The following is a 27781-nucleotide window of genomic DNA, read 5'->3' on the forward strand; positions in this document are numbered from 1 at the left end:
ATAAATCGGATGCAAATGTGAACGCTTTAAGGAAAATATGACAATTGTTGTCTAAAAGGTTGTTGTCAAGGTGTTGTCAGAAAAAAACCTTGCAAAAGTAGAACTGACTTGAGCTCACAATGGCTTCAAACGGGTTTCAAACCGATTCTGCAGAGGACCGCAGTGGATCTTGGTCTTTGTACGGACACTAAACCAATGAGGTGTCTACTAAAATACGTAGCACCAGACTAATGAACTGATTACACTTGCAAAAGGTATCCTCTTAAAATGTTGGGATAGCGAACCAAGGTAAGTCAAAAATGGTTTGTTTTATTTTTTTGATGATAGAAAATTGAATGATACAAATCTAAACACAGTATTAAACCTCGCTTGAAGACATTCCCACTAAGTTTTACAGAAAAGACAACCGTAAAAAACTGCAGATCTGGAATAAGTTGTTGACTAGTAAGTTAAAGAAATGCTTATTTTCTGAAATATAATTTGTCAGAGGGTGCAAATGACAGCTTGGCTAATGGCACATTACTATTTCATTGGGCTGGTGACTTTTTTAGCTGAGATTGTGGCCCACAAACATGAGTTCTACGTGATCCTATTACAGATTACATAATCAAATATGAATACTAACCATATAAGCTTGAGGATTTAAAGGCGATTGCATTTCCCCTCTTTATCTGCTCTAATCAAAGTCAACTTATAACTATGCCTCATGCTACCTTATTTAATATGGACGGATGCTTTGTACTAAAACGCATGCATCAAATTCTACTCTTGTATTTTCCTGTGAACTATGGGATCCAAACAGCTATTCTAAAATACAACAAGATCAAAAACAACCTGTACACCAACCAGAACAATACAGAGTGCAATCTTTATGTAAATCGATGAATCTAATGTCTAACAGCGCAATCATATTATAAGTAGTGCAAGGCTTTGTCTTATTAAATCCCTCCTATTTCTCCTATGAATTAATTTTGATGGAAATTCTGAGCTAATTCAATAAAGTGCATTAATTTGATCTCCTAAACAATTACTACTTGGGTTTGGACTGTCATAGCATTCTTACAAATAAAGTAGTGCAGATGAAAAATGCTTTGGAAATGTAAGACAGTACGTTTAGTTTTGTTTGTTATTCAATTCAGTTTTTTTTGTTTTTAAAATAAATTGTACCTTCTGGAAGCGTTGCATTTCTCAGCTGTCTTCATCCACCAGCCGGGAACCGTTGATCCCACGGTAGGTGACCCGGCTAGGCCGGACGAGAACGCCGTGACCCGGGCGGCAGGTGAAGTAGCGGCGGTCGCCTACGGAACCGTCGTTCTTGCCCATGGGACCTCGGAGTTCCAGACCCAGCCAAATCCCCGGAGCAAAGTCGGCCGTGCCCATGTAACGGACAAAAGCCATTTCATTGGCGCTGTTCAACAGGACCTGCGTGCCCTCGTGGAGGCGGACTTGGTTGCTGGACCCTAAGCCGCTACTTCTGGGGGTGCCGCTTTTGCCGCCACCCGCGCTCAGGATGGTCCAGCGTTGCCGATGGGATTTGGATCGACTCCTTGTTGATTTGGATCGATTCCTTGGGGTTGATTTTTTTTTTTTAAACAAGGGGAGGAAAATTAGTAAAGAGTATCAAGGAAACGTCCAGAAATGACTGACCGTAAAGAGATAAATTACAATCAAGCCTGTAATGTCGTGATGAAACTTGCTGGTCATTAGAAATTTTGAAAGACTAGCAGATTTCATTAGTTCAATTTAGCATGTAAAAACTGGTGCTATTTGGTCACTGCATTATGATCCAAATTCTTTACCCATATGCAACACATTGGATATCTTATCACACGGTGTGAATTGTAGAGTTCCATTTTTTTCTGATATGACCTCATTTGAAACATTGTCGGTTAACTATGGACAGCATGTGATTAATTGCATTTATGCAATATATGTCAAAGCCAAAAAAAATAGAGTTATACATTCATTTTTTGTTCCATGTACCTTTACAGGGTTAGCGGGGGGTGCTGGAGCCTATCCCAGCCATGTACGGGCACCAAAAGATCTAAAATTGACAATATTGGAAAAAAATGGACTTTGTGGATTATGGCATAAAGGTGATTAGTATAGCATAAAGCACATGTGTCAAAGTGGCGGCCCGGGGGCCAAATCTGGCCCGCCGCATCATTTTGTGTGGCCCGGGAATGTAAATCATGAGTGCCGACTTTCTGTTTTGGGATCAAATTAAAATGAAGAGTATAGATGTATATTAAATTTCCTGATTTTTCCCCTTTTAAATCAATAATTGTAATCTTTTAATCATTTTTTCTGTGTTTTTAGTTCAAAAATCATTTCGTAAAATCTAAAAATATATAAAAAAAGCTAAAATAAACATTGTTTTAGATCTATAAAAAACTGAATATTCAGGGCTTTTAATCCAGTTTTTTAAATGTATTTATAAAAAAAATCGAAATATATCTAAAATGGTCCGACCCACGTGAAATCAAGTTGACGTTAAGCGGCCCGCGAACCAACCCGAGTCTGGCACCCTTGGCATAAAGCTTTATGGGGTGGAAAAGGAAATAAGTGGTAATACCTGACCAAAACACCACTGCTTCTTCTCATAGGTGCCAGTTCAAATGATGGCAATGATGTGGAAAAATATGTGAGCGTGACACGGGGAATAAGACACACCTGGGCGCTGGGTTTCTTCTGCTCTTCTCCTTGGTCGGGGCAATGGCGGATGATGTGCTGAAACTGCGACGAATCGCCCCTGCATAGCAATGGGAAGAAGCGAGCGTCTATATTTGAGCAAAACCCGACAAATCCAGAGACACAACGTGGCAATTGCTCTCACCGCTGATTGATGTATGATTGAGATGTGACGAGGAGAGCTCCGAGAGGCAATCAACGGATCCGTGGATCCTGTGGGTGTGCAAAACAATAAACACATATAACACATGTCATCATATCATCTGCACTGCATGATCGCCAATGTCAATTCTATGCCGGCAAAATCCCTTCTGAGTCAGTAATGGCTAGTGTATAGCAAAAAGATTATTTTAGACCACAGGTGTCCAAACATCTTTCTCCGAGGGCCACTTTGCAAATAAATTAAAGGATACAAGGGCCAACCTGAAAGCTTTTTTAAAAAATGGAGTTTAAGTATTAACTTTGTGATAGAGGTCCATTCAATCTTGACTAGCTGTGATCGTTTGATCAAATTGGATTGGACATATATCACCGTCAATGGCAGAGAAATATGGATTTAGCAATGCCAGTCTTTTCCGTTGAAATGGATTTGATGTCTGCTTTCGTAAATAGGTGAAGGGCTACAATATTGCAGAGGTATAAGAATATTGCAAAATATATTTTTAGTTTAATTAATTAAATAGACATTCTACACCAGGGGTCTCAAACTTGCGGCCCGCGGGCCAACTGCGGCCCGCGGGACGATAATTTGCGGCCCCCGTCTTAATATGAAAGATCGAATTTTTTTTTTTTTAATTTTTTTTTTTTTTTTTTTTTTTTTTTTTACCCCTTTCCCCATGATGGCGCCGTTTAAGTGGCAGCCAGTGGCAGTAGCTCTGTCCACTCATGTTTTTCTTGTTTTACAGCATGTTTTACATGAAAAATTAGAGGGAACATTGACATGCACCTGCTTGTGGCAGGTGTGATACTGGTGTGCCGATAGCGAGCAATGATGATGTCGTGACCGGATGATTCGCCTAAAGACGTTTCGCCGACGGACGTTTGACAGACGGACAGGTCGTACTAGTATTTGTTAGTTTAATGATTAAATACAAATACTAGTATTTGTATTTAATCATTAAACGCTGTTTTCAGCTGGATTTGACCGAATTTGAGAGCATTTTGAGCCGTTTGGCGAATGGACGTCTATAGACGTTTTTTTGCCTCCATCGCGATATCATCCAGTATTTGTATTTAATCATTAAATGCTGTTTTAGGATGGATTTGACCCGATTGCTGTCATTTTACGGCTCGGTTCTGCTACATCTGCCTGCCCAAGAGTGCTTATTCCCGGACTGCCATTGAAGGTAGACGAACATTGATTTTTACTATAATTTGGACAACACCGGCGGCGGGCCGGATTAAAAATCCTAACGGGCCGTATATGGCCCGCGGGCCGAGGTTGAAAAACTTGTACACACACGATCCGGCGGGGCGAGCGTTCGAATCCCGTTTCGGCGAAACCTCCGTTCGGCCGAATGAACGTTCGGTGGAACGTCCATTCGGCGACCTGCCCGTCTGTCAAACGTCCGTCGGCGAAACGTCTTTAGGCGAATCATCCGAGTACCGATGATGTCGCTCACACTGGTACTCAGTGCGCTCAGGGAGGTTGTCTTTCTGCTCAGACCAACAAAAAATTAGAGGGAACTTTGGTTCGGAGCTGAATGAACCAATCACGGTGAGGTATACGGCTCTGGGGGGCGGGACATCGGCCGGGCTGTCCAGTGCCTCGCTCACTCACTCATTCATTCCTCCAATCAGCTGGGCGGAGGAGAAGCCGTGAGGCCGATCACTCCGCTCGGCGCGCACACTCCTCCGCTGCTCTCAGCATAGAACTGAATGAGGCGCTATGATCCGTGATCCAGCCTGTGTCAGTGTCTGTAGCCATCTCCGCGATTGAAACGGAGAGCGAAAGTGCACATGCGCCACAAACCCGCGCGACTGAATGTGAAAGATCAACCCGAGACTCATTCCAAGTGGAAAAACATATTACAGAGCCCCAGAGATGTCTCTTTCAAAGCCTGCCGTGAAGAGAAAGGTCGGTGATGAGCACAGACAGTTTCAAGAAAAGTGGGGAGTGCAATATTTCTTTGTTCAACACAGGGGCACCCCGACGTGTCTCATTTACACTGAAAAAGTTGCGGTGCACAAGGAATACAATTTGAAACGTAATTGTACTATGAGACATGCTGAGGAGTACGAAAAATACCAGGGAGATGAGAGAGCCAACCAGGTTGCCAGTCTTAAAACACGTCTTCTGAGGCAACAGGATCTCTTCAAGAAGGCTACCAAAGACAGTAATGCAGCAGTCAAAGCTAGCTACGCCGTTTGTGAGTTGATTGATCCTGTGCTAAGTGATCCCAAATGGCTCATGGACTTAGCTTTTCTTGTTGATATCACACATGAGCTTAATGTACTGAACAAGAAGCTGTGAAATATAAACTGTATTCTTATATTTAATCTTGAATTTAGTCACTAGAATAGAATTTTTACTGACACCTACAGGTCAAGGCCTGTCATCACTTTGTATATACACACCCCTTTTTCTGGTCCCGCCTCCGCCTAAACTTCTATTAAATACTATAACCGACCAACTGGACGGCGTATCTGGATGGGAGGCCTCGAGGTGGTCGCTTGGCTCTGTCGAGCGCTGACCCCTTCTTAGGAAGGGTGGGGGCTAGCCAAGGGGGCTAGCCAAGAACAAAGGAAGCGGACCGAGCGGCGACCATTTTGAGAGCCATCGAGATGGGGCCTCCTGTGCAGATAACCTCCATTCGGCCGGGAGCTAAAAACTACCACGTGTTTTGCTGCTTCCTCTGTATAAAGATGATTGTCGAGGCAAACCAGCTTTGACATTTTGGTGCCTGAAACCCGAGATTCTTCTCTGCTTTCCGGCCACGGCAGATCGACAGAAGGATGGATGGCTTGACGTCGGCTACTCCAGCCTTGAGAGAGGGCGATCTGGCCTGCTGGCCCGGGAACAGATTACGAATTATCCTTTCGTACAGAGGAGGCACCAAAAAATGGTAAGGCACTTTTTTAAAATTAATTTGTAGAATCTAACCCACCAAGTCCCAAAAAGAAAAGTTGCGTATACTCTTCTCTGTGTGTCGGAGATTCTTCTTTCTGTGTGTCGGAAAGACATTTTTCTGTGTGTCGGAATAATGTTTTAATAGTATACAGCACGATAAAAGGCTGTGTGTCGGCCATCTGCCTGGAAAGCAGACAAAATGGGAGGTAGCGCCTCCCCGCGAAGGGACTTCGAGGGTTGTGTTAAAAATATAGAAGAAATATATTGTCATACAGTGCCAAGATAATGAAAGAGCTCGATATAAAGAAAGAAAAAAAAAAAAAAAAAGAAATAGAATAAAACTATAAACGCATGCAAGTAATCTTCATATGAATAGATATATAGATATATATAAGTACGCTATGACGCGTTCATAAACGATATAAGTATGATTGCCGCGAAAAATAGGAGTTTAATCGGCGGAAAAAGAATACTTAGACGGATAAAAATAAGTATTTAAGAGAGGGTGCATTGGTACAGGATGGTGGGGGGGGTTGAAAAGCAGACCACATGTGAGAGGAAAAATGGCCGAGCCCACAGACAAAGAGAAAAAATGGCGGCGAGCCAACTGAAGTTAAAACTGCCTTTCTTCCCCAGCGTTCCACTAACCCAAGAAGATATATATATATTAGGCCTGTTCAACAACAGTGCCCCCCTTTGCTCAGCCCACTCTTCGTGCCAGGTTCCACTCGCAGAGGCCAGGAGCACGAGGGGGGGGATTGGGGGACTGGAATGCAAGAAATCTCAGGTTACATCTCACATTCCACACGATGAGCAAGGAGGAGGAGTGATGAAGAGACATGAGCAGAGAGAGTAATAGAAAGAAAATAAGACAGAAAATTGACAATATAACATATTAGTGACAAATTATGGGTCCTCTAATAAACACTGAAATTTATCATTAGGAAATGATTAAGAAATTGCTAAGTAGAAGGTTAGTTTCTCTAAATTTTAATTGTGGTAAGAGTGAGCTACAAAAAATGGCTCTTATATTAAATAAGCATAGTGCTTGGAGCAGAACAGCAATTCAACAAGTGCAATTTAGCTATCTTAGCAAATAGAGAGGGATTTGCGATTTAGACTTAAGGATTAGGAATCATCCAAATTATTAATGATATCAAACATGAAGACAATGCAGAAATGGCATTGATCCAAATTATTAGGTAAAATGTAGCTGGCAAGTTTAGATAAAATAATTAATTTAGGATAGGCATAATTTCGCTGAGATGCAATAAACATCATGACTTGTCACCAGTGCACGGGTGGCAATTCATTGTTTTGCCCATCAACAGGTGGAATATGTTTTAGCGTGGTTCATATTAATGACCATTAGAATATTAATTGCATTAGAATCGAACAATTGATGCCAACCAAACAACATTGACCTATTTCCTTTTAGAATGACTTGCCATGACACAGCGAAAGGTGGTTAGCTGCCAAGAAGCCCCAGGACTGGGGATGGCGCTCTTCACCAGTGATAAAAAAAATTTGCAGACCACGGATGTCTGAAAATGAGTGAGCGTGAATGGTTGTTTGTCCTTTTGTGTTTTTGATTGGCCGACCACCGAGATATGATCAATCGGTTAGGTATCAAGGTGGAAAATGATTTAGCAAATTGGAATCGATTTCAGAATTTGCCAATAAGCCGTTTCACGGATGGCAACGCCAAATTATGGAAAAATATGTCGTCCAAGGAAATTTTTAATGAAAAAGCAGCAGTACTCCAAATGTGAAATTTGAAGTGGAGAAACAAATCTGCTATGCGAAATTTAGGAGCACTGAGAAAAACAAAAAACAGACAGTGCTTGATACGAAATTCCAAAGTACTATTGATTTATTGTGATAATGGCATCCAAATTGTGTTAACAGAATAATTGACTGAATTGAAAAAAGGTTCCATATTTCGTTATGAAGTCATTGCGCCTACATAACGAGGTCAACCGGACAACAAAATATGGACATCCTATTAAGTAAACCATACCAAACGCCATTATTCACTATACGATTGGAACTAGAGGATGAGGCTAATCTGGCTATCTGCATAAAAGGAAAAAAAACTTTAAAGGAACACACTGAATTTGGGTTAGCAGGAGGAGACTGTGCTTCCTAACAGAAAACAGACTGGACCAACGGCGGTCCCGGGAGCCTGGGTGCTCAACACACGCGTTCCTGACCAAGAGCAGACATGAAAATAGCGGGATCCATTTTGTGCACTATAAGAAGGTTCTCTCAGTTGAAACGTTTATAGGAGACAGGTAAGATAAACTTTTTGACGTAATCAGACGAAATGGCAAGCACTCAAATATTGATCGGAAAGATTATTGCTCGGGGAGCGATGCTGTAAGCCATGAGGAACTTTTTATATTGGTTTTATTGTCTCCATAAAAAAATGAAAGCGTTTCAATTGAGACTAAACCTTCTTATAGATAGTTAAAGTAAACAATTGAGATTAGATTTTCTTACAGATTTTTAAAGTAAACAATTGAGACAAATCTTCTTACAGATTTTTAAAGTAAACAATTAGAGAGAAAATAAACTACAATGGATAGAAATGTTACTAGATTTTAATTTTATGCCTGACTATTGAAAAATATTGATTAAGAAAGTTTTATAGGAGATGATTGACAAACTCCAAAGACAATTGAATGTTACATTTGATAAAAAGACTACTAGATTGGGATATTTTGAATTTCAAACAACTGAGTTTAATATGCAACGCGATACACATTCTTAAATGAATTGGGACTTGATTAGTATGCATTTTATAAGTAATGAGTTTTAATTGCTTTAAAGGATACAATTATGCTACAATATTAACCTTGACAAACAAGGGGTGATTACAATTTAGTGGGTTCAATTATATTCAGAATTATAAATGTGTGCATTTTGTTTCTGAATATTAATTTATGTGAATCTAAACTGTTACAGAGAACGGGAAAGCTGTTTTCCTGAGGAGAAAGCAGCCTGGTTTACTTTTTGTGTTTTTCCTATTTTTAGTATGATTAGTTAATTTGTGTAATTAGAGGAAAGGGAAAAACAAATATGGTTCTTGATCTTAACAAAGAAGCAGTGATCATAATAGAATACCAGCTAGCATATTTGATTTTGACTGATAAGGCATTTAAATTTTCACAAACTATAGTGATGGAATAAGTAAGATTGTTGCGATTTTTATTCATTGGGGTATTAAGCCCAACAAAATAGCCGTAAGCAAATGTTAAGCACGTGTTGAAGACAACGACAGAACACAGCAGCTAAAGCAGCAGCGCAAACACTTACTGCACAGCATACACAACAACAAAACTGAGCCGATCTCAAGAACAGTCAGCAGACGAACTGCACACAGCTAAAGGCCTACCGTGCCTACCAAAAAATTATTCCAAAATTGAGCCATAAATGTCTCAAAAGGGAGGAAAAGATATGATGGACATCGAAATACCTACTTTTAAAATTTTTGAAGGAACTGTTTAATTTGTTATTTTGTTGATCTGTAAAGAACATGGGATCTCCAGAATCAGCTGGAGTAACAATGGAGCTAATTTTGCAAACAGCATAGTGCAAAACATGGCAAAACACCTAAGTAGAGCGAACAAATGGTACGATAAAACCAAGGCTTGAGAAACCATGGGGGAGATAAATAAGCCATGGCCAGAACGCCTAACACTGGCCAAAACGTATATGAAGATAGTACCAACTAGCTCGGGATTAACAACTTTTGAGATAGTTCATGGAAGACCATTCTAACTTCCTCTATGGGAAGAGTAACCATGACGAGAGACTAAGGAAGGAGAGAAACTTATCCAAAGAACATGTAAGCTGCCGTGATCTTTTTGTCTATCTTGCAGGAGGTGGTGAAGCCAGGTGACTGGATCCTGATCCGAGTCATAAAAGGAAGTCCTGGTTCTCTCCACGATGGGAAAACCCATTCGTGGCCCAACTCACCAACCTCCACAGCAGCAAAGATCACTGAAAAGTCAAAGTCGATTCACCAAGGTCGGTTCAAGGTCGTTCGAGACAGGTGACTCTGAGTGGACCAAGTCGGACGGTGTCAAAACCCTTGTCCGTGAAGAAACTCATCTGACGTCTACTCACCTGCCACGAGCACCCCTCACTTAACCCTGACCTCCCATAGACTTTGCACCTCTATACAGAAGCCACAGTGAAAGCTGTTGCCACCCACATCACAGTGACTGGACTGTCAGTGACTGGACTGTCAGTGACTGCACTGTCAGTGACAACCTGGGCGTATCTGAACGCCCCGCCCACAGAGACTCGAGTTGGAAAACAAGTGCAGGAAACGTCCTGCCTCATCACTGGAAAGGCAGAGCCAAGCGGTCCGCTCTTGGACGGGGACCCAACCTACATCAACATCGGGGTTCCCCGCAGCATATCAGATGAGTATACACTCGCTGACCAAATTGCACGACTCCAGAACAGGACGGAGGAAGGGTTTGCAGCCATCCATGAACAGAGCTGATGGCCTTCCAGAACAGAATTGCTGTTGACATGCTCCTGGCAGAGAAAGGTGGCGTGTGCTCCATCTTTGGCGACCAATGCTGCACGTTCATCCCGAACAATACAGCAGCTGACGGGAGTTTAACCAAGGCCCTGGAGGGTCTTCGATCCCTCAACAGCAAGATGAAAGAACAATCTGGAGAACTACTATGAAGAAGACGTGTGGTATAATTTCATGGTGTTCCAGAAAAAACTGATTGTTGCGAATGAAAGTTGTTATGTGTGTAGCCGTATACCCATTTCCACAGATCCTGACATCCTGAATTCACTGGGTCGAGGCGTCACATTTAAATCTGCAGTCGTGCAGATGGTCTAAGATGCATTCCTTTTAAGACGAGTGAACATAACAGTAAGATATCAAAATCAGTGCAAAATCAGTGCAATTCAAACCACGTGATTCAATCTGGTGCGATGATGTTCCTGTTGACCAAAGGTTGTGGTCCACCCCCCCCCAGAAAATCATGTGTAAAGACATTGAGCTGTTACATGAGTGTTCATTAACCAAACTGTCAAGGCCCTACAGGGTATAGCAGATGATTTAAAAGCCCTTAGGGAAGTTGCAGGACCGATAGTCCTGGATCTGATAACAGCCAAAGATGGAGATGTGTGTGCCATGATGGGAGAACACTGCTGCACCTTCATCCCAGATGAAACCAGTACATTACTCGTGCCGTAGCTGAAATAAAGGCCCTAGTCAACACCATGGCCCAGGATCATTCAGCCGTAGGTGTATCATTGTGGTCGTGGTTAATAACCGGGTCATGATTCTCAATTCTGTTTAAAATTGCAACCTTGCGGTTTTTGCTACTGTTCTGTATTTTTTCTATGTGTGTAATCCCCTGTATGAAAGTTATGATTCAAAACACAATCCAGCACATGCTAGTAGGTTATAGTGACACAGTATCACCGCATGACAGACCATACTGGAGATTATCGCATTCTTTCGAAGTGTGACGAGTCCTCTATGCAAATGTGTTTGTCTTGATTTAAATATTGGGTTCGCTCATTAAGAGGGACGTAGAGGAATTTTTACCACTGATTACATCATTTCTCGCCTCTGCTTTTACATGTGATTTTGTTATTTTCCATACCCTGTTGAGTAACTGTCAATGATATTTGTATTCTAGAACCTGGAGGGGAGGGATACAAATTGATATGTTTAATGAAAATTCTTTCAAGTTACAACAGGGGGGAAATGTGAAATATAAACTGTATTCTTATATTTAATCTTGAATTTAGTCACTAGAATAGAATTTTTACTGACACCTACAGGTCAAGGCCTGTCATCACTTTGTATATACACACCCCTTTTTCTGGTCCCGCCTCCGCCTAAACTTCTATTAAATACTATAACCGACCAACTGGACGGCGTATCTGGATGGGAGGCCTCGAGGTGGTCGCTTGGCTCTGTCGAGCGCTGACCCCTTCTTAGGAAGGGTGGGGGCTAGCCAAGGGGGCTAGCCAAGAACAAAGGAAGCGGACCGAGCGGCGACCATTTTGAGAGCCATCGAGATGGGGCCTCCTGTGCAGATAACCTCCATTCGGCCGGGAGCTAAAAACTACCACGTGTTTTGCTGCTTCCTCTGTATAAAGATGATTGTCGAGGCAAACCAGCTTTGACAGAAGCTACAAGGCCAGGGGCAACTTGTCAGTGCTGCCTATGACAACGTGAGAGCATTCTGCACTAAACTTGTGTTATGGAAAGCCCAGCTCTCTCAGGCAAACCTTTGCCATTTCCCAGCATGCAAGGCTCTCGTGGATGCAGGCACACCATTCAGTGGTGAGAAGTATGTTGAGGCCATTTCGAAGCTACAGGAGGAATTTGATCACAGATTTGCAGACTTCAAGACACACAAAGCCACATTTCAAATTTTTGCGGACCCCTTCTCCTTTGATGTGCAAGATGCCCCTCCTGAGCTTCAAATGGAGCTCATTGACCTGCAGTGCAACTCTGCACTCAAAGCCAAGTTCAGGGAGGTGAGTGGAGAAGCAGACAAGCTTGGGCAATTTTTGAGAGAGTTGACCCCCAGCTTCCCTGAACTTTCCCGAAGGTTCAAGCGGACCATGTGCCTTTTTGGGAGCACATACTTGTGTGAGAAGCTCTTCTCCACCTTGAACTTCAATAAGTCCAAGTACAGGTCCAGACTTACTGATGAGCATCTTCAAGCTCTACTGAGGGTCTCCACTGCTTCCTCCCTCAAGCCAAATGTGACTATGTGAGAAGAAGCGCTGCCAGGTCTCTAGCAGCAAGGAGTAGGCAAAAGAAGCCGTGTTCAGAATATTTCATGTTCAATGTTCCATTCAAGTTCAGAAAGTTAAAGGTTAAAGAGCTGTTAATACAGACATTTGAAACGGAATAAAAATAATTAGTTTTCTCTACTTAGCCAGCCAGTGTATATCTACTGTATGCTCATTAGTATTATTTGGTTTTATATTACTGATTGATTTATTTTTTATTCATCTTTAAGTTAATTTATTTAATTCATTATTTTTTGTTAAAAAATAAAGATATTTGATAACGTTGGAAAGTTTTATCAGTGCTTTTCTTGTGGAAATCCTGATGCGGCCCAGTCTCACCCAGACTCGGCCTCTAGCGGCCCCCAGGTAAATTGAGTTCGAGACCCCTGTTCTACACCAAGGGTGTCAAACATGGGTTGATTCGCGGGCCGTATTAACGTCAACTCGATTTCATGTGGGCCGGACCAATTTAGATACATAGATTTTTTAAATCAGTTTAAAAGAAATGGACCAAAATCCCTAAATATTCAGGATTTGTTTAAAAAAATCTAAAACAATGTTTACTTGAGGTTTTTTTCTTAGTAAGGGAAAGCAAATCATTTGTTTTTCATTTAATTTTTTTTAAATTATGTTCACTATTAAAGTGTAAAACAGAAAATATTTGTATATATTTTACAAAATTCTTTTTGAACTAAAAGAAAAAAAATATTGGATAAAAAATTGCAATTATTGATTTACAAAGGGGAAAATCAGGAAATATCATTTGAATTTGATCCTAAAACCGAAAGTCGGCACTCAAAGGTTTCACGGCCCGCAAAAAAATTGCGGTGGGCCAGATTTGGCCCCCGGACCACCACTTTGACACCTGTTCTACACCATTTCCTACTTTGAAATCAACATGTCAGGTTTTCACCCCTGACAAATAATGAAGAAGCACCATTTAAATCTGACTAGCTGCCTTGTGTTAGGAAAGCAACAAAATGTAGATTGAATTTAAGCTTCTTGTGTGGGCCATATTCCACATCCCTGCTTTAGACGACTCTCGCTCTGGCAGAAGCAAAAAGTGCTTTGACATGAATTTCCCCATTGTGAGATTAACAAAGGGTTGGGTTTTTTTTCTCCTAATGGCGTGTTGTAGCTGCTGACGGGAGAAGAAAAGAGAGGTCGGTTCAAAAAGGGTGTTCGCAGAAAAGAAAGCCACATTCTCCCTAGAGCAGAGATGCATGCGTTAATGCGGAAAAAAAAGAAAACAAAGAAGTAGTATGGGCCTCAGGGTTAATTAGAGGGGAAACATCAGGGAAAAAAAGACGCGAGAAAGGGACGGCAAACACAAAGGTTCTTCCTTGCCCAAAGCAGCTCTTATTTCATTGAAGGTGTAAATCGTAGATTAAAAGAAACAATGTTACGAGAGTAATGAAAGCAATAAAAAAAGGAGGAAAAAGCCCCTGTGGGTGTGTGGAAAGTTGCCATGGCAGAGCAAGAGCGACCATACCTTGATTTGAAAGTAAAACTGCGAAAAATGGCTTTTAAATGATACCACACTATAAATTAGAACTGGCAAATGTGACTATATATGGAAAATGACTTTCTGCAGGCTGCATTTGATATGCCTATTGAGTCATGGCTGTGTCTTGAGGCAAATGATCTTAAAAGTTCATGAAGATAAAATGTTTCATTACATTTTTGGAATGCAAACTCATTCCCTTCATGGCGTGTATTTCTTAAAGCAAGGTCAGAAAGACTGGCATATATTAGGGGTGGGCCGGTTGCGGACTTGTCTTCGGAAATCGGGCAACCATAATTGCCATAATAGAATCTGTTCTTACAATCCACGCACGGTCGGTCAATTCCATATGGTACATTAGCATCACTAATCACCTTCAAGGTGTCCCTCTAACGCACAGGTGTCAAAGTGGTGGCCCGCGGGCCAAATATGGCCCGCCACATAATTTTGCGCGGCCTGAGAAAGTAAATCATGAGTGCCGACTTTCTGTTTTAGGATCATGAAGATTATAGATGTATATTATATTTCCTGATTTTCCACTTTTTAAAATCAATAATTGCAATTTTAATCCATTTTTTTCTTTCTTTTTAGTTCAAAAATAATTTTGTAAAATTTAAAAATAAATCTATAAAAATATTTTGTGTTTTCCACTTTAATATTGAACATAATTTAAAATTTATTTTGGTTCCTTTTGGAATGAATTTTTTTTAAAGAGTTTTCCCTTATTAAGAAAAAAAAAAAGCTCAAATAAACATTTAGATCTAAAAAACTGACTATTTAGGGCTTTTTATCCATTTCTATTCATCTATTAATATCTAAATATTAGATCTAAAATGGTCCGGCCCACATGAAATGGAGTTGACGTTAATGCGGCCCGCGAACCAACCCAAGTTTGACACCTTTGCTCTAACAGTTATAATAGAACCACTTAATAGTGGTACTTGGACGTTTCGTCGAAAGACGTTTGGTCTCCGGACGTTTGGTCGACCGGACGTTTTGGTCGACCGGACGTTTGGTCGAACGGACGTTTGGTAGAACGGACTTTTGGTCGCCGGGTTGTTACTGTTGAAACCAGCTCTCAAAATTATAATCATGAGAGAGAGAGTTTAATATCTAAATATCTAATATCAAAATATCAAGAGTAAACTCTCTGTCATAATTTGACAGCGAGCAAACCCGGCGACCAAACGTCCGTTCTACCAAACGTCTGTTCTACCAAACGTCCATTCTACCAAACGTCCGGTCGACCAAACGTCCGTTCTACCAAACGTCTGGTCGACCAAACGTCTGGTCACGCTTAATAGTTCGTTAATTGGATTCTCATGCCAACCATATGCGAGTAAGCATGCAAGACAATTGAAAATAGCAACACGTGATACACAAAAAAACAAACCACTATCATTTCGCTCACCAACATCTTTGGCTGAGTGAATTTAAACATTTAAAATCCAGTTTTAAAGACAAGGTTGGGCAGTGCTAGCTCATTGGCTTCCAAAATAAATGCTGTAATCATGGCGAGAGTGGGCCTTGGGCATCTGGACACATACCTCTGACTCTTGTTAATTACAAACATAGAGGGGACTCTTTGCCACATGGGGCAAAATCATTAAGTCAACAATAGCACAAATGATACTGTCAAAGGGACTCATTAGAGGCAAAATCATTGATGAAGCGGACCGCAGGGTATTTTGCGAACATTGTGAATGCAATAGAAGTTTATTTTCTCATGCAACATTATGGTTGAGCGCTCACCGTTGAACACGAGATGGAGGAACGAAGACGCCGTGTCCCGGTGAGCAGTGGAAGTATCTCACTCCGCCCACTGAGCCGTCGTTTTTCCCGCTCTGTGTATCTAGCGTGATGCCTAACCAGTGCCCTGAAAGGAAAGGCATACTGTCAAGTGGATCAATAACTGGAATCGGTCATTGTTTTGGGTGCTGGAATTTTAAATCAATCCGTTTTGTTTCTTCATTGCATCAAAAAGAATGTATTCTCCTCCAAATAACAATTGATTCGATGTCTATACCCGTCATTTGCAGTGAATGGGTTAATTAAAAAATTAGGTTTAACAAATAGACATAACGCATCAGTGGAATACATAAAAATGAATGATTAGAACAAGATGGGTGGACAAACCTAGACAATCAATACATGAGTTTCGCTTCTCATCAGGAAAATCCGAACTCGACTGGTATTTTATGAGCAAACCTCAGCATGTCCGCCTTACTGGTTTGAAAAAAAACTGCCCATATGGAAGGCAGTAACGTTTTATTCTTTGAACTCGCCGCCAGTCACTCACAGAGCTCATAAACACAACAATTGACACTCACATTTCCACCTTGCTGTGAGGCACACATACTAACCACACGTTTCATTGTGCCGGCAGGATAAAGTTATTAGCAATTCAAGCATGTGTGCAAAAAAAATATCCACTTTTAGTGCACAATTTAGATGCCAGCTAAATAAAAACCTTGTAACATGTTGCCATTATTTTAACCCATTACAAGGATTCTGGGAAACCGATCAACCAAATTATTTTACTAGGAATACAGTGGCCCCTTTAATGGAATTTTATTGACACAAGTAGACCATTTTGGAGCCTACGGCATAAATCGACTAGTGAAGCGGCATAAATCGACTAGTGAAGTCAGTATTCAGAATTCCACTTGTTTTCACTGTTACACATAAATTACACATAAAGCTCTCCTGTGCGTCATCACCAACAACTGGCGGCCAGGGGTGCCGTGCCACCAGTTTGACACTTGTTATCTGATGGAATAGTGAGATGGCAAGAGATTACCAATTTTAACCTCCCAAGATAAGCTTTAGATGAATGAAGATATGAAATTTACTTTCCAGGGAATATAGCCCCATAAACATTCCTCAGTGTTCTGGGACCAAAATGGAAGAGCAATGCTTCAAAAACAAAGCCAGGCATCTTTTTCGAAAATGTTCCTTGTGACAGATGTGACATTATTTTTTTTAATTTATTATAAATGTGTGTGCTTGGACTTAATTACTTTCTAGAGGATAAAAATATATTTGATTTGAAAAAAAAACTTATTTTCTAAATGTCTTGGATCTAAAAACTAAGGTTATCTTTCATTTCCCATTCTGCTTATCCTCACAAGGGCCGCGGGGGTGCCGGAGCCTATCCCAATTTAGGGTAGTAGGCGGCACACGTACCATTAAAACTGGGAAAATAATGCTGCACCAAAGTTAAAATGATTATTCATACCATCCCTTCGGCTATAACAAAGAGATTCTAAATAAAACGAAGTAGACGGGGGAAATTTAATTTATTGATGGCATACTGAATATTTTAAATAACCTTAAATGCTTTCATTCTTTTACCCATCTTCTCTATACACAGGGGACAAATCCTGATTCTCCCTGTGAACGTAAACAATTACAGTTTATGGAAAAAGTGTTTGGTGCCCTTTATAGTCCCTATTGTCCAAAAATTCTTGCAAATTAGTCATGAAAACAGTAAAATTAAAGTTAAATAAAAGAGCCCTGACCGAATTAACTTTTTAAAACTACAAGATCTGCTTATGACTCCGACAAAATCTTGGCAAATGCTAACACACAAACACAAAAAGAGAATACTGACCTGGTGCAAAACTTGTCTTGCCGTAGAAATGGACCACACCGGTTCTTTGGCCAATAACCAGCACCCGGTCCCCCAAGCGCACCTCGGGGCCTCCGCACATGGAGCTACTCGCTGAAGGAGTTTGGCTTCGATAGCCCGCTAAGGAAAAAGTCAGAGTTTAAAATCAAACAGGTCGTAAAACGTTCACACCAATCGATATGAAGTCATGTGAATCCCACCCGCTGTAGCATTTGCAGCCGCGGCAGGAGAAGAGTAGATGCCGAGTGAAGAAGTGGCCCCGTGACTCTGAGAACTATTTTCCTGTTGTGCTACTGGAGTAAGACTCTGCCTGTAATGGGGTCGGGGTCGAGGACGTCGTCCGTGACGAGATTCCACCGAGGAAGATGAAGAGGATAGCGAGTGTGAAAGACCACCTGTGATCAAATCAGCGAGGAATAGATGACAGTGAAGGTAAAGGTCAACAAAAAAGTCAGGTATATATATATACTCCGTGATCTCAACAATGCAGAACCCTTGTGTGCAATCCAAAGAATTTCAGTACTGTGCTAGCCAGATATTGGGGTCCAAGATAAGGCCAGACAACAAAGTACAGCAAGTACAGTAATACCTCGTTTATCACGGTTAATAAGTTCCAAAACCTGCCGCAAAAGGTGAATAACCACAATGTTTTTATGGTGTCTATTTAATATTATTTGAACGTTTAAAACCCCCCTCTGTACTATTATTTAACTCCCAAAGGTAGACACTGCCTTCTAGTGGCCAGTGGCTATCTTATTTTTCCCCATTTCATGTACTGGTATTTAACTCCCGAAGGTAGACACTTGCCCTACTGGCCAGTAAAATAATCTTCAATTATTACTTGCCTTTTTTTCCCCATACTATTTCACATGTTCGTACTTTTGTTCTTACATTATACTATACACTTTTAATATGTATATTTGGTGGCTCCAAGCCAGTTGATCGGCAAAGTGTTGAGGTATTACTGTATTGTGTAATCGTTAAAGCGTATGGTCTGCAACTGATTCCGTTTTCAAATTTCAGTCACATTCATAGCAATCAATAACAATTAAAATTAGCCTGATATTTGTTAATAGTGAGCATTAGAGAAATGCCCTTTAGGTGGAGTCCAGCAAGAATCGTCTCAGAATACAAAACATTCTTGACATTTAGCGTTCAGGGACCTGCTGTCTTTCCACGCTTTGCGCACACCGAGATTCGCTTAAGGCGAGCTGAAACACAAGATCCGGCTCCTCCAATTTTGGAGACGTTAGCGGCACCTTTTAAGCCTGGGACAACAGATAAAATACCAATAGCTTGACTTTTTTCCTGACTTGAGGATTAGAGGATTTCAAAAAGAGCCAAGACACGGCTGGCTGCATTGTTGAGCTGGTAAGTCGCAAAAAAACTCAGGTGGCATTGAGGATCTGAACTGTAAATGTCCAACAAAAGCCCAGAGAAAGTTTGGTCATAAATTAGTCTGTTTCCTGAGGTGTAAGGGGGGGTGCTGACAAGCACAAGCTCACATTTCTTGCACAGCACACATACATCCACACTCACACCTCGTGATGAATTGCCACCAAGACTATTCAGCCTGTCTATGCCCTGGTTATTAAACTCTACTTAATTGGACTATCAATCACCGCATTCCATTGGCTACTCTAAGGTCCACGATTCCAGTCACGTAAAGATCAATCAGCCACCAAAACCACTGAATATTACCACCCCACGATAAATCTGGAAACCCTAACGGGCCCACAAACCACAAAATCCCACTAAGCGAACTTTCGGCTCTCTTCTAAGGTCACCGGACTACATTAACGGCCAACACTAGCCCGAAGATGAGGACATGAACCGAGGACCGGTCTTGTCAGCGATCTAATTTACGCACTCTGTGTTTCTACTCTTCAACAAGCAATAAAAATGAATATGGACACATGCCTCTATTATCTATTCAATTCATCCGAAGCAGGTTCACCGCTTGCCGTCTGACAAAACAACTTTTGAGAGAAGAATAGACATCAATGTCCTTGTAGGATACTTATTTGATATATTTAAAACGTAGGAGGGTGCTGGAGCCTATCCCCAGTGTACAGCAATTAGAGCGCAACCCTGCATCAAGGAGGAGGACGACGCTAGCTTTTTAAACTCGTTCAGTTCCACGACTGGACTTCGAAATCGACTCCAATTGAGTTTACCTTTGAGAACTCTATTCCGGAATACTTTGTCTCAAAATGTGTCTTTTAAATATTGGAAAAAAATGGTGAAAACAAATTATTTCATGCAAAAAACAGTATGTGACAATGTGCTTATGTTACATAAGCAATGTAAAGATGACTTTAGTAATGATTCCTTTTACAGTAGATGTCACCAGGGCTTTAAAGACATACCGCAGAGACGAGCAATACGGTTAATTTGGAAGCGAGCTTGATTAACAACAGTGCTGTCATGTTGAGTATATCTTCCCCTGAGTAATAGGACGCTTGCTGCCGCTGGGGCGCTACACTCCATGTCCCAAAACACTCAGGCAACAGCTCTTCTTAGCTAACTGAATATTAGCTCATCATTTATTGAACTGATGCAGTAATGATAAGATTTTTTTTGGTTTAGTATTTGTCTAGATGCCTTATAGTTATTGCCCCCACCCACATTAAATACCATTGACTTCTACATCAGCATATAAGATAGACAATATGTTACTATTCTCTGTTAATAATGTTTCTTACAGTTATGGCCCTTAGAATTAATACGCTGACATACCCAAATCAATGACCTACCTAATCGTGAGATACTTTTGGAAGAAATGGAAGACAGGTCAATCTGACGTTGCCGTGCAGACGTAGACATCTTATTGCCACGTTTATATTTTTGCAAAGGTTTGCTAATCGTGGCAAGTGGGGCAAATACTCCTGTGGGGTAAAAAAAAAAGAATGTAAAAATTGAGTACTTTGTTTTACATCATCTTGCTAATGGATTATGCCACTGTATTTTCTCGCATATACGCCGTATTTCTAACAAAAAAAAATGATGACTGAATCAGATGTAATTAGATGTAAAGTAACATTTACTATTTGTTGGTTATTTTCTGTTTTGCAGCAAGAAAACAAGCATTACTGGATGAATTCTTTCCTTATGATATTGACCCTAATAATGTGCTTTTGATTCATACAGAATCTCAGAAATACCACGTGTGATTTTTCTTAATATTTTCCCTTCAAAGTAACACATTTGTACTGCCTATAAAATGCATGAATATGGAGGTGAAAATTGTCAATCAGGGTGCAGCTTATACATGAGAAATTGCAAAATTCAACGATTTAAGGCAATTTTAATAATAATAATCGGACATAGGCCCTGTCGTCATTATCAACAACAAAAAAAGCCTACTTGTCATCACACCCAGAAACTGCATATGACGAAATTGGTGAATTGGTGAATATGGCAATTTTAAGGGTGCAGCTTATACACACGGGCGACTTATACGCGTGGGCGGCTTATATGCGAGTAAATACAGTAGTAGACTGATTAATTGCATGAGGATAAAGGTGAAACAGAAGTAATGAACGACTAAATGGTTGCGCTATGACTTACCGTGTTTGTGCTGGCAGGTAAAATACTGGACACCAGCGACTGAGCCGTCATTCTTCCCCTCAGGTTTATCAAGCACTACTCCAGCCCAGAAACCACTGGAGAATTCTGTGTTCCCACAGAATTGCAGGGTTCCAACCTGCAAAGGCATTAGCATGCATTTTTTAAACTGTGATTCTATCTGAATTGTGAACCTTTAGGTTATAAAGATTTTTGCAGAGTGGAAATAAAGATTGTTTTATTTATTTGGACCCAAATCATGTTGGACTTATTTTCAACTCAGCCAGAGACAGAGTGATCCAATTGTATCTTCTTTTAACTCCATCTATGGCTTGTGGGTGCAATATGTTGTGGAAGAGAGTCGAGTAAATAAGTGAAAAAGATAAAACCAGTGCCCAAGTGGAAATTGAACTGTTGATGACTCAATCTAGGCTTGCACTTTTATTCACAAGGCGGCCTAAATAAAACTCAAATGATGGTTAACGGTTTGGAGGGGACAAAAGAAATGCTCTTTTGTGGATGTGTCGACAACTAATTAAATTGTAAATTTCATGCACACAATTCCCAACATGTTCCATTTTATCTTCAAAAGGCGCCATGCAATCCCAAACACACACAAAATTATAAGATGCAAGCACAAAACTGTCTTTTATCAACAAGATTTGCATTTTAGAAAAGATAAATAAAAAGCTAGTAACGTAAGACACACCTTTTGTCCGGCTATCATCACACGGTCACCAAGTTGAATTCCTAATGAGGCCAGTTTCATCTTGGCTTTGTCCGAAAGAGCAGGAGGCGTGTAGTCTTGCACCGCTAAAAACGGGAAACTGGGATGTGGCAAAGCCTCCCGTAGTAAAATCCGCAACTCTTTGGCCAGGGCGGCAGCGTCTGACATCTTGAAGGGCATGTCGGGGGGCTCGGGAACAACATCAGCTGGGTATTGCCCTTTATCGTCCTGTAGAATAAGACTTTGGATCATGTCGGTGAAATAGAAACGATTGAGGAGAAGCAGTCATTTTTTTGAATGTCATGACAATTCAGAAGACATCCTTTTTTTTATTACTTCCACACAATTTGCACTAGTACGCCCTTTTTTTTCTTTCAACTGACTCTGGTCAAGTCACAAATATTTTCTCACAGCTCCTTCACGCCGACAGATGATATTATTATTGGCTGAGACAGGCCGAGGGGATTTTAGATGGTGTGTGTTTCTCGAAAATTTACAGCTGCCGTTTTCTATAACTCCCTCCAGTGCATTATCACATTTCCGGTGATATGCTGTTGATTTTATTAGACGTTTGTCAGCTCAAGTCATCGTAAACACTTTCTTCCTGCTATTTACATTCTTATTTTGTCCATTTTTTGTCATTTTTATAGCAAATAAAGTCAGTTAAAACAGATATTGCCCATTGAATTGAAAAATCTATAACCTCGAAATTTAAGTTAGATAAGACTCAGTTCTATAGTGTAAACAAATACATAACTACTAATGGTAAACAGTTTTTAAAAAGTATAAATCTGTATAGGTATTATATATAATTGAACATGGCCGCGCAAAAATCTCTAATCCAGTCTACAATGCACTCATTTACATTCTTTTTTTGTCAATTTTTTGTCATTTTTATAGCAAATAAAGTCAGTTAAAACAAATATTGTCTATTAAATAGAAAAATCTATAACCTCGAAATTTAAGTTAGATAAGACTAAGTTCTATAGTGTAAACAAATACATAACTTCTAATGGTAAACAGTTAAAAAAAAAGGATATATCTGTATAGGTATTATATATAATTGAACATGGCCGCACAAAAATCTCTAATCCAGCCTACAATGCACTTTTCACCTTTTCAAAAGTGTGGACACCGATGCCGTACATCATTTAAAAATTAAAAAAAAAGTCAAATGAGTTGCTTTATTCAAGCGAATTTGTTGGATTGAGGCAGGGAACAAAACCCCAATTAAACGTATGACAAAGAAGAAGGTTATGATGGTATGAAGGAACATGGAGAAGCACTCAAATCCTTTATAGGGTGAGATTCAACAGGTTTATGACAAAATAAAAGTGCAGTGAGAGCAGAAATCGAGCTAATTGGGTCACACTCGTTCTTGTCATCAATTGTGCTCTCAAGTGGCGTTCTCTTCCACAAATCTTAATTTCAATTGCTATAACAACGGCCTAAAAACCTCGACTGCCTCATACACTAACCACTTCCCTTTGTAGAAAACAAACAAACGCATATTCTCATATCAAAATGTCTTAACGTTTTGCATTGTAAATTAAATTAGACTAATAATAGAATTGAAAATGGGTGAATTCTAAAGTCCTTTGATGACACCCAGTGGATAGTCTAGACAATTGCTACAGAAATTGAAAATATAACTTCCAAAAAAAAGAGATTTAAATTATAATAGATCCCATATAAATGATCCAAATGTATTTATGGCCAAATATGTTCATTAGAAATCCTCAAAATCAGCTGACTTGCATGAATATGTGATTGCGACATCCGTAATTATTGGGAGAATTAAAAGATTTCTAAAGCTCCATTATTATTATTTTTTTTTTAAACTAAAAAGCACAATCACACTAATGTTTTATTATGAACACCTGTTATCTTATGCAAATGTTGCAGACCTCCAGAATTGAAATGCTACTTTAATAAGGGAATGTTTCCCTTAATTAAATGTGAATTTAGTACTCATTAAATTATAAAACAGAAAGTAAAATATTTTATGAATGCTCTCAGCAGTGTTAGGAATGGAAATGTTTGCTTGATTTACCCAGTAATAAATAGAAGACTTGGCTTTTGATTGGTTGGTTACAGTTTTATGATGCCAACTTGAGTTCTGAAGAGTGTACGTCAGCATTTTCTAGCTTTTACAAGAGTTGAAAAAAAATTGTTTCATTTTTAATAGACTGTAATTTAAAATTACAAACAAGTGGAGCAGAAAACACCACTCACTGAAATACTGTGTGGTCATGTTTATGATATTATAAGATATAAATTGCTCCTGTAAAGACGCGAGCTCGACATGTGATCAAAATAAAACAAAATTATTCCTGGAGATTCTTCGCTATTATTCTGCCTTTTAGTTGTTGTTGTTTTTTTCAAACATCTAATATAATTAAAATTAAAATAAATCCATCATCACACCCATAGCTGCGACATTTAAAATGAAACGTACGTACATTCATAATGAAACTTTATATAGATATAGTACATTGATAAAAGACTGGCTCAATAATGCTCCCTTTCCAACAATCCCTCAGGCGTTTGATTGGCCCGTGCCCGTTTAGGAGGCGGAGTTTGTCAAAAGTCAATTAATCGATTACCAGTAACTGGTTATTAAGATAAGTGTTAGTTGCAGTCCTAGTCATTAGAGAATTCCATTCTGAGTGAAAGGAAAATTGTAGCTTACTTTGAAAGCAGGATTGGCTCCCAAATCCAAGAGACACGAGGCGGCGGACGTGCACAGGTTAGACGCGGCGATGTGCAGAGCCGTGCCAAAGTCAAAGTCACTGCACGTTGCGTCTATATCTTAGAAAAACAGACGTGAGGAGAACTTATTACAAATTCATACTGTCATCTTCTGACTTTCCTACTCACTGACCTTTTGTATTGCCAAGTCACCTCCAATTTAAAGGGTGACATGAAAAATAATTCAACATATTATGGCTCGGACAATATTGGAGATGTCCCACATCCGATCATTAGATTGGAAATCGCGTCATTTTAAGAGGATCAGAACCAGGTGAAAATAAATAAGCAAATAAATAGTGATGGGGATGGGCAGCAAATCCAGTTTGACTGAAAGGTTTAGCAGTGATGGAGTAAACTGGATTGGACGTCTATGGCCGTCAATGGCAGTGCAACATGATCACATTAAAATCTAGCCAATCGGACTTGACATGCAAAAATAGGCGATGCTAGTCAATAGATTTAGATGAGGTCTATTTGCAGAGAGTACAATAGTTTTTCTTATTTATTACAAACTAGAAGACATTTTACACAAATGCTGTACCAACTTCTTATTGGCAACAAGCCATTAATTCCTCCGCTCACCTCCAGGCTGAGAGGCCTGCAAAACCACACAAATAAGCTGCGGTACGTCAAAGTAGGCAGCGTAATGCAGCGCCCTCATGTTAGTCCAACGACAGCGGAGGTTGGGATCCGCTCCCAGCGCGATGAGCTGGCGGCCAAAACCAGCCGCTGTATCCGCGTCTCCTATAAAACGCAAACGTGATGTCAAAACAACAACTTTTGAATCGCTTTAGTTTTTTATGTCTCTGGCAACCAGTTGAGGGTGTCCCCTGCATTCTGACCGTTGTTCACTGGGATAGGCTCCAGCACCCCCCACGACCTTTGTAAAGAGAATTAACTGTAATTACCAATGCCCGGAGCCCCAGCCCTGCAGCAGTAATGAAGAAGACTCATGTCTGTCAGACCGTCTCGGTCATTTACGCCACAACCTCTATTAAGGATCTGGGGAAGGAAAACAAAATAAAATAAGACTAGACCATTATAATTAATAAACAACACACATGCTCTCAGGCAGATTTCACAGTAATGATTAAATAATCTTAATAGGCACCTGATTGTGTTGCCGCAATAGCCACATTTACTGTATTTTCTCACATATAAGACGCATAAATAGCTACTGCTCAAACTCTGAAGACGAGTGTGCGTGTGTGCCTTTAGACTTAAATCCAGCTATTCACGGCTGAGTGTTTTCATGGGTTTTAGTGTTTTACTATCATTTTCAACAGAGCTCAATTTTAAGTCAAAAAGGCATACACAGAATAAACAGTATGTTGGGCAGATGTTTGTGTGATAGTAAAGCAGCTATGGAAAATGCCTTAAAAATCACCTCATTGCCAATCAGGTCAATGTTCTTCTGAACTTGTGGAACCCATTGCCTCAGGACAGCAAATAGTTCTGGTATGGTGGTGCTGGGCTCTTCCAGAATCTCCCGGCACTGCGGCTCGCTGGGGTCAAAGAAGGAGAATTCTGTCCATAGTGAGTGGAAGAACACAAACAGGGATCATGTGGAGATAGATCATCACTTTAAGACGTTTTGGGGCATCCGGTGCATTATTGCTACGTATGCACGTCGTGAGACTATTTTAAATTTTGCAAAAAATGAGCTTTAGGCAATCAAAGGGTTAAAGTACAAAGTGCACTGGTTTTCAGCAGTCCTCACACCGATTTCACTTCCTAATGCACATGTGTCAAAGTGGCGGCCCGGGGGCCAAATCTGGCCCGCCGCATCATTTTGTGTGGCCCGGGAAAGTAAATCATGAGTGCCGACTTTCTGTTTTAGGATCAAATTAAAATGAAGAGTATAGATGTATATTCAATTTCCTGATTTTCACCCTTTTAAATCAATAATTGTATTTTTTTAATCAATTTTTCTGTCTTTTTAGTTCAGAAATCATTTTGTAAAATCTTAAAATAGATTTAAAAAAAAGCTCAAATAAACATTGTTTTAGATCTATAAAAAACTGAATATTCATTGCTTTTAATCCATTTCTCTTAATCCATTTATAAAAAGTCTATCTAAGTTTATCTAAAATGGTCCGGCCCACATGAAATCGAGTTGACATTAACGCGGCCCGCGAACCAACCCGAGTCTGACACCCCTGTCCTAATGCATTTTTTTTTTACATAGAGAAAAACTCCAATCATGCATTTATTGAAATTCATTGAAATACCTAAAAATTACAAACCCTAAAAAATATATAAAATGTCATCATAGTGACCTCATTTGGCTTTATATTGTTCATTCTGCGACAAGATATTCAATTTCTCATTAAATCGAGAGGTTCTATGTTTTGTCAGTTCATACATTTTTCAGCAGTGTGTAATAGGAAAACAAGACTTATTTTGTTATCCCTGTCATAAAGTGTAAACTCACTTCAAAATTTCTCAGACAAAACACATTTATACACTTACCACAGTCACCAGGCACCGGTGCAGACGCCACCTGGTGGGTGACCGGCCTGTGATGAGGAGAGAATGTGGTGAGGCATCCCAGGGTAACATCTTCCTCCAAAGACGTGAAAACATCCTCCTTTGTCATCTCCCTCACAGGGCGAGAGGCTGAAACGATATTAGATGCCCTATTCTTAGAACCTCAAGTAGGGCGAACCTCCAGTAAGTGGAAACAACAAAATTAGTGCAGCAATATGGCTTCATGTTTCAGGTAATCTGGCCATTTTAATACAACGATACTTTCCAGACCAGTAAAAATAATGCAAAATACAATGTAACCAGTAAGGGTTTGTATTAATGTCAAGAAATGCTTTGTTGACGATATTATGTGATAATCTGTTGAGTAGAACATCTGACAAACTCACTGTAAAACACTAAGTAGAGTGCATACGTCAAAAATACAGCTCGGACCGCAGATTAAATCCTACTAATCCCTAGGGTGCTAACACAATTTGCAGGCTGCTCTCTTTCAAGACCTGAGGTGTTCTTACCGCTAATGTTCCATGTCAAGAATGTCACTCTTACTTCCCCCTT

General features: G+C 40.1%; 1 protein-coding gene across 1 annotated transcript in view; it reads right to left on the reverse strand.

Moving 5' to 3' along the window:
* Positions 1–288: 288 nt before the first annotated feature.
* Positions 289–27781, reverse strand: part of LOC144089485 (CAP-Gly domain-containing linker protein 4) — a 28795-nt gene continuing 1302 nt past the window's right edge. Inside the window, exons 2-15 of the mRNA XM_077620376.1 lie at positions 27209–27355; positions 26124–26263; positions 25645–25738; positions 25319–25480; positions 24675–24793; positions 21965–22210; positions 21259–21394; positions 20445–20576; positions 17889–18083; positions 17671–17808; positions 15810–15933; positions 2837–2904; positions 2674–2752; positions 289–1567 (exon numbers count right to left, since the gene is read on the reverse strand). Coding sequence (XP_077476502.1) covers positions 1189–1567; positions 2674–2752; positions 2837–2904; positions 15810–15933; positions 17671–17808; positions 17889–18083; positions 20445–20576; positions 21259–21394; positions 21965–22210; positions 24675–24793; positions 25319–25480; positions 25645–25738; positions 26124–26263; positions 27209–27335 — 2139 coding nt within the window. The 5' untranslated portion in view covers positions 27336–27355 and the 3' untranslated portion in view covers positions 289–1188. The remainder of the gene's footprint in view (positions 1568–2673; positions 2753–2836; positions 2905–15809; positions 15934–17670; positions 17809–17888; positions 18084–20444; positions 20577–21258; positions 21395–21964; positions 22211–24674; positions 24794–25318; positions 25481–25644; positions 25739–26123; positions 26264–27208; positions 27356–27781) is intronic.

Source organism: Stigmatopora argus, chromosome 15, assembly GCF_051989625.1.
Source record: "Stigmatopora argus isolate UIUO_Sarg chromosome 15, RoL_Sarg_1.0, whole genome shotgun sequence".
NCBI classification, from domain to species: Eukaryota; Metazoa; Chordata; class Actinopteri; order Syngnathiformes; family Syngnathidae; genus Stigmatopora; species Stigmatopora argus.